Consider the following 8,139-nt stretch of genomic DNA (forward strand, 5'->3'; position numbering starts at 1 on the left):
TCAAAGTGCAAATACAGCAAGTCAGTTCACAGAGTTTCAAGATACAGATTTAAGTAAATGGAAACTTGATGTACAAAAATGAAAGGGTAAATAGCAGAGATAAAGCTCTTTAATTTTTAAAAAAATTCAGGTAAGTTGGAAAAACCTCCAGACTAAAATATTCCACTGCCATCAATTAAGAAATAATTTCTGCTGAATGCATTCAAAAAGGGTTCTTCAAAGAAGGACAAAAATCACTCCCAACGGTCAACTCCAGACAAGAGTGGAAGTTCCTGGTGCTGGCTACTCCTGACTTGGCAGCTCTAGTCACTGTATCAACCAATATGGTTCATCCCATGATATTTTGATCTTTAGGCAAATTCTTAAAAATATTTATAAAGTTAAAAATAATGCCAAAATTACCAGTATATATATAAAAGATTTAAAGCCTAATGTCAACTTTAGTTCTATGATATTAGTGGGGGAAAAACACAGAACACAGAATACTTTTTTCATTATTTAAAACCCTTCTTGTAAGCTTAGCAACCTGGCCTTTAAATATTCATGAAAACCCTACTTAAATATATATTTATTTCTACAAATACAGAACTTGTATGTAAAGTAGAAAAAGTTTCCAGTGAGAAAAGTTCCCTGTAACAACATTACAGGTTGTTAATGTTTTTTCCATCACTTAGTAGCCGTGATGCCTGTGAATTTCTGCTCCCCAGGCGCAATGTTAGCTACCAGCTTCATTAGGGAAAATGTTTTTCTTCTGGAAGATTTACATGAGATAATCTATTCAGTCTTTTTCTCACACTTCTTATCTTTTCATAATAGGCATGAAAATGAAAATCTGTTCCAAAAATTCTGTCCCACCAGGTGAACGTTGATGCGTAGTTCCCGAGGAAGTTCATGTGGTGGAAATCATGGTGCCAAGAGCCGGCATAGAAGGAGATGAGATATAAAGGATTGAGAGGAATATCATAACCACTATAAACATCAATGGTCTCTATCAAACGAACGGTCACCCAGGCCCAGAGAAGAATCACGTGATCACACAAAAGCACGATTCCAATGAAAAATCCAGTTCCAAGAATCAGGGTTTCCAAAGGATGTGCATATTCAGCTTCCATTCCAAATGGAGCCTGAAACTCATGATGAACTTTATGAATATACTTGTATATTCTTTTGTGGTGCAAGAGTCTGTGTATGAAATAGTGCCAAGTATCCTCAATGACAGCACAGCCAAAGCATCTTGCCCAAAGCATATGCCATCTTGGCATTCTTCCCCAATCATAAGGAATATCGAAATACTCTGTAAAATAATAGGTTCCACAAATCAAAGGCAGCTGGATACAAAAGTGATTAAAGAGAAGTACTTTAAAGCACTTCCATTGGCTTTCCAATGTTTCTGGTTTATCCTTCTGAATTTTATACTTTTTCATGTAAGGAATAAATTGAAATAAAAATCCAGGTAAACAGAACAAGACATAAAGGACTTCATGAACTATGAGAGATCCCCACGTTGCAATCTGGAACTTTGTGTAATTATCCAGCATATAGTTCCAAGCATTTTACAACGGCTCTTGCAAGGGGTTGTCAGGTAAAAGGGAATCTACATACTCCACCGCCAAGGAAGCCGAGCTGAAGATGCCGACACTTTCATTGGCTGCTATTTTTCAGATCTCTCCAGACAGCCTTGTAATTCAGTCGCTGGACGCTCCCTTCACCTGGCTGGTCACAAGCTGACTGCAGGCCCCACTCCTACCACAGCTTGTTAATCCATTCCTGGGTTGCTGGGAATTTAGGGTGTTTCCACATTTTGGTGATTGTAAATTGAGCTGCGATGAATAGTCTAGTGCAAGTGTCCTTAAGATAAAAGGATTTTTTCCTTCTGGGTAGATGCCCAGTAATGGGATTGCAGTATCAAATGGGAGGTCTAGCTTGAGTTCTTTGAGGATTCTCCATACTTCCTTCCAAAGTGTTGTATTAGTTTGAAGTTTCACCAGCAATGTAAAAGTGTTCCTTTCTATCCACATCCACACCAGCATCAACAGTTTTGAGATTTTGTGATGTGTGCCATTCTCAGGGTTAGATGGTATCTCGGGGGCAGAGTTTGATATGCATTTCTCTAATAATTAGAGACAATGAGCATTTTTGCATATGTTTTAGGCATTTTTATGTCTCCTTCAGAGAAGGTTCTATTCATCTCTCTTGCTCATTGATATATAGGATTGTTGGATTTTTCATGTGGATTAACTTATCTATAGATCCTAGTTATCAAGCTTTTGTCTGATTCAAAATATGCAAATATCCTTTCCCATTATGTAGGTCATCTATTTGCTTTGGTTGTTATCTCCTTAGCTTTACAGAAGCTTTTCAGTTTAATTAAGTCCCATTTGTTTATTTCTGTTGTTGTTGCAATTACCATGGAAGTCTTCCTCATAAAGTCGTTCCCTAGGCCGATAGCTTCAAGTGTTTTTACCACACTTTCTTTGAGGATTTTTATTATTTTGTGCCTTAGATTTAGGTCTTTTATCCATATTGAATCAATTTTTGTGGGTGGAGAAATATGTGGGTCAAGTTTCAGTCTTTTACATGAAGATATACAGTTCTCTAAGCACCATTTATTGAATAAGTATTCTTTCCCCCATGTATTTTCTTATTTTGTTTATCAAAGATTAGGTGGTTGTAGATGTTAGCTTCATTTCCTGGTTTTCTATTTGAATACAAATGTCTATGTCTCTATATTTGTGCCAGTACCATGCTGTCTTGACCACTATGGCCTTGTAGTACAGCCCAAAATCTGGTATGCTGAAACCCTAGCTTTGTTTTTATTACTAAGAACTTTGTTTTTATTACCCCTTTGCTTATGGTTTTTCTTTGTGGTTCCATACAAAATGAAGAATAATTTTTTCCAAGTCTTGGAAGTATGATGTTGGTATTTTAATAGGGATGGCATTGAATTGGTAGATTGCTTTGACAAGTGTAGACATTTTAACAATGTTGATTCTTCCCAGCCATGAGTGTGGTATGTTCTTCCATTTGTTAATATATTCTGCTATTTCCTTTCTTAGGGTTTCATAATTTTCTTTGTAGAGTTTCTTCACCTCTTTTGACATTACTGTAGTTTTTATTTATCACTTCCAGGAGTCTTGTGGTTGAGTCTTTGAGGTTCTCTAAGTATAAGATCATATCGTCAGCAAAGGAGACTTTCACCTCTTCTGCTCCCATTTGGATGCCCTTTATTTTCTTTTCTTGCCTAATTGTATTGAATAGAACTTCCAGCACTATGTCGAATAGTAATAGTGACAGAGGACAACCTTGTCTGGTTCCAGTTCTAAGTGGAAAAGCTTTCAGTTTGACTCCATTCAGTAAAATATTAGCTGTGGGTTTGTAATATTTAGCTTTGATCAGTTTAAGAAAAGTGTAACCTCAGCCTATACTCTTCACTGTTCTAATTATAAAAGGATGCTGGATTTTATCAAATGCTTTTTTGGTTTTTGTTCCTTTCTTTTCTTTTTTTAATAACAGTAATAATATTTAAGATAAGGACTAGAGGGTGGCGCCTGTGGCTCAAGGAGTAGGGCACCGGCCCCATATGCTGGAGGTGGTGGGTTCAAACCCAGCCCTGGCCAAAAACCACATAAAAAAAAAAAAAAGATAAGGACTAGAAATAAAAACCTTGTAAATAATGAATGAACATAAATACATTCAGAAAAGAAATTAGAGAATTGCTGCATTGAAATATTAAGCAATAATAATAACAATAATGCAAAGAAAGTAATATTAATATTGTCAAATAAGAGTATGTCTATTATAGAATGCTTGATCTGAGATTCAGTATGGAGTCATTAGTTAAGTTCTTCTTATTGTTTTTTTTTTTTAAGTCTCAAAAAATAGACAACTAATATTTATAAATTAGAGTAAAAGATAATTTCAAAAAACAGATCATGCCAAATCTTATAGACAATAGGAAAAGAAGAAATACTTCAAAATCATTCTACTTGATCTGGGTACACTTGATATTAAAATTGGAGAGAATATATTATAATAAAGGGGAAGTTACAAAAATATGTCACTTATAAATGAGGACGCAATACCCCAAACAACATATTAACAAATTGAATTAAAAATTAATGCTTAAGTAATGTACTTTGGTCAAAATTAAATCCAATTTGTGTGAGAATTAGTCACTATTTTCTTGTCTTTTTTTTTCTTCTTTTCCTTTCCCTCACCCACTCCCTCCTTCTCTGTCTGCTCTCCCCTGCCCCATGCCCCACTGTGTCATTAATTGTCATTAATTGTCCTCATATCAAAATTGAATACATAGGATTCATACTTCTCCATTCCTGTGATACTTCACTAAGAATAATGTGTTCCACCTCCATCCGGGTTGAAATGCTTTTTCTGCATTGATCGAGAAGATCATATGATCTTTCCTTTTGCTTCTGTTAATACTGTGAATAATGTTTATGAACTTGTGTGTGTTAAATGATGCTTGCATCACTACGATGAAACTTACTTGATCATGATGTATGACTTTTTTGATGAGAAGCTGTAATCTACTGGCTAGGATTTTGCTGAGAATTTTTGCATCTATATTCGTTAGTGAAATTGGTCTGAGGCTCTCCTTATTAGTTGGATCTTTTCCTGGTTTTGGTATCAGGGTGATATTTGCTTCATAAAATGTGTTGGGAAAAGATTCCTTCCTTCTTAACTGTTTGGAATAATTTGTGCAGTGTGGCAATAAGCTTTTCCTTGAAGGTTTGATAGAATTCTGGTGTGAAGCCATCTAGACCAGGGCATTTTCTTGATGGGAGATCTTTTATTGTTTGTTTGATCTCACTACTTGAAATTGGTCTGTTCAGGAGATCTATTTCTTCTTGGCTAATTCTGGGGGGGGGGGAGTGATTCCAAATATTGACCCATTTCCTTCACATTGTCAAATTTCTGGGCATAGAGTTTCTGGTAGTATTCAGAGATAATCTCTCATATCTCAGTGACATCATTTGTTATTTGCCGTTTATCATTTCTGATTGAGGTTACTAGAGATTTTACTTTTCTCTCTCTAGACTGGTCAAAGGTTTATCTATGTAATTTATTAAAAAATAACTCCTTGTTTCATTAATTATCTGACTGATTCTTTTGTTTTCCATTACATTAATCTCTGATTTAAATTTGGATCTTTCTTTTCTTTGGATGGGTTTAGGCTTAGATTGTTCTACTTTTTCCAATTCCATAAGATGGCTTCTGAGTTTTGTGATGCACTTTCTTTCTGTTTTTCAGATGTAGGCATCTAAAGTGATAAGTTTTCCTATCAGGACTGCTTTTGCAGTATCCCATAGGTTTTGGTAGCTTGTGTCTTCATTTTTGTTATGTTCAAGGAAGTTAATGATTTCCTCTTCTATTTCTTCCTGCACCCAACTATCATTCAGGGTAAGGTTGTTTAATTTCTATGCCTTTGTGTAGAGTTGAACGCTTTTGTTGGAGTTGAGTTTCATCTTTAGTGCTTTGTGGTCTAAGAAGATACAAGGTAAAATTTCAATTCTTTTGACTCTCTTGAGGTTTGTTTTGTGTCCTAGGATGTGATCAATTTTGAAGAATGTTCCATGGGCCAATGAGAAGAACGTATATTCTTTTTATTATTATTAAATCATAGCTGTGTACATTAATGCATTCATGGGGTACAATGTGCTGGTTTTATATACAATTTGAAATATTTTCATCCAACTGTTCATTAGCTTTGGGATGGAGTGTTCTATATACATCTATCAAGCATATCTATTGAAAATTATAGTTAAACTACAGAAATGATGAAAGAAACAAAAAATAAAGAAAAAAATAGAGGGAAAATGTTGAAATAAATTTTAAAAAATAAAACTATATATATATACATACATATATATTGCTGAATATTTCTGGGCAACAGGTGGTCTTCTGGGGTATGAAATGTTAATTAAAATGCTGATACAGTTGTATGAGATGGAGAGTATAGGCCACTGCTGATCTCTCAAAGCCCACAGGTTTGAGAGCCTAAATCTCTCCTCAGCCTACTTTAAACCATTAACCTTAGCTAAGAAGAAGCTTTCTCAGGAAACCACTTGTCACTGGAATCTCTCCTGAAGTGTCTGCCCACTTATCCAGTGTGCCTAAACCAGTCTCACCCTATGCCCCTGAGGGTGAGGCTGTAAGACAGCCCTGCTACTGCCAAACACCAAAATCTCCACTCTTCCCCAGTGTCTCAGTCCTGGCCTTTGGCGCTGCTCAGTTACTAATTCAATGGCCCAAGGTCTCCCAGATCAAGTTTCATTCTGCAACCCTAAGAGTGGGGCCTTCTGGGGCAGTTCTCCCCCAATGGCTGTCTCCTCCAATGGCTGCACATGGGGCCCACAGGGGAATAATATTAGCTTCATTTCAGCTCAGCGGCTCAGTCTGGGGCCCTAGATAATGCTTAAAGTCATCCACACTGTCGCCCAAGTTCTCCCAATGTAGTTCAACCAAGCACCCCAGTCCAAAGAAACCAAACAGCCTACAGGGAAAGCCTTCCCTATTTGCAATCTTGCTGATATTTGAATTACAGCTATGGCAGCCATGGCCTCAGACTGAATGAACGCAACCACTTGCCTGTTCTCCACAGCTTTTGTCCTCCTCCTGTGGTCCAGAAGTCTCTCATTGTCTCTGTGTCTCCCCACAGGGATGTTTCTGGGCAGAGCCCACAAGCCAGAGATGCCTGGAGTCTTCTCTCCCCAATCCCACCATGCCCAGTTGCAAAGAAGCTGTTACTCAGTCACCATCTTGCTTCCTCTCTTGATTTTAATTGCTTTATTTTCTTGTCTCACCCTATGTCTGGATTTCTATGGTGTTACTTTCTGTTCTGTTTTCTAGTAATTACTTGCTAAGTCTGCATTTGACCTATATCTCAGTGTCCATTCATAGACTATGAACTACTTCAATAAATAATCGTTTTATATGCTTTATGTGTTTTCTAATATACTGGATATTCATTAATATACACATTTATAATAAATCTGCTTATTCATCCTTATGATTTTGTTTCATTTTGGAACCTCAAGTCTAAACTCATATTAAGGCATGCATGATTTATAACAATTATGACCAGTCTTCAATTCAGTTCTACCTGTAACTAAACATTAGTCAACTTGACTTTTGTGCATATCTACAAAACACAAAAGATCTTTTTCCTTCTCATAGTTAAGGACGTGGGTAGATGATTACTCACTGTTACCTATGCCCTGTAGTTAAGGACCTGGGTAGATTACTCACTGTACATTTTAATCCAAAATAAAGAGAAATAAAGATTTATTTTTATTTTATCTTATGTAGCCTATTATTTGCCCCTGAAAGGTTAGTAAAATCAGATAAGTAAGGATCTATGAAACAAATGGAAATTTGGAAACATTTTTTCATAAATGAATATGAAAAGTACATTATCAATACAGAGATCTTTAAGAGAGGAATAGGAATATCAGATATGGAATGTAGTCAGAAACATCTGCCTTGGATTTAGTATGTAAAAAGGCCTTCACTTGCTAGATTCACATATATTAAATCCCAACTTTTTTTCAATGTGTTCATGATGTTCCTTTATAAAAATCTAAATAATGTATTGCATAAGCCATTAGGTTTCTGCCAAGAGCATATTGGTATGAACGAGGGGGAAGAAAAATAACATGAGAAGATAAAATTTTAGCAGTTTTTCTTAAAGGGCAAAGATAGTTACAATCAATCAATTGAACATTAACTAAACTTCTAAGAATATCAGGCACTCTAAGAACATTAGTCTAGGGCACTAAAGAGTTATCCAAGAGGTAAAAAGTATGATCTCTGATCTAAAAAAGTTCAAAACCTATTCATTGTAAATTATCTTTTAGTACTGTAACATGTCTATACATAGATTATTTTATATGTTGTTTCTCTCGTGTAAATTTTCTAAACACTAAACATTTTTGTATAGGTACATTCATTATCTTATGTTTAACACAGACAACAGATCCAAATTTACTCCAGAAATTTGATTCCTTACAGTAATATCTTAATATACAATATTATAATAATATGACAAGCTCTTATTTGAGGATTCTGTTTGCAATGAACCAGTCTCTGTACAACATGATATGACCACCACACTGATAAAGT

At 35.6% G+C, this 8,139-nt stretch overlaps 1 protein-coding gene across 1 annotated transcript; it reads right to left on the bottom strand.

Annotated features, from left to right (window-relative positions):
* Nucleotides 1-731: 731 nt before the first annotated feature.
* LOC128577046 (methylsterol monooxygenase 1-like) lies at nucleotides 732-1,727 on the bottom strand. Its single transcript, XM_053579093.1, has one exon. The coding sequence runs from the start codon at nucleotides 1,536-1,538 to the stop codon at nucleotides 732-734; it is 807 nt and encodes a 268-aa protein (XP_053435068.1). The 5' UTR covers nucleotides 1,539-1,727.
* Between the last annotated feature and the right edge of the window lie 6,412 nt (nucleotides 1,728-8,139).

Source organism: Nycticebus coucang, chromosome X (genome assembly GCF_027406575.1).
Source record: "Nycticebus coucang isolate mNycCou1 chromosome X, mNycCou1.pri, whole genome shotgun sequence".
In the NCBI taxonomy this organism is placed as follows: Eukaryota; Metazoa; Chordata; class Mammalia; order Primates; family Lorisidae; genus Nycticebus; species Nycticebus coucang.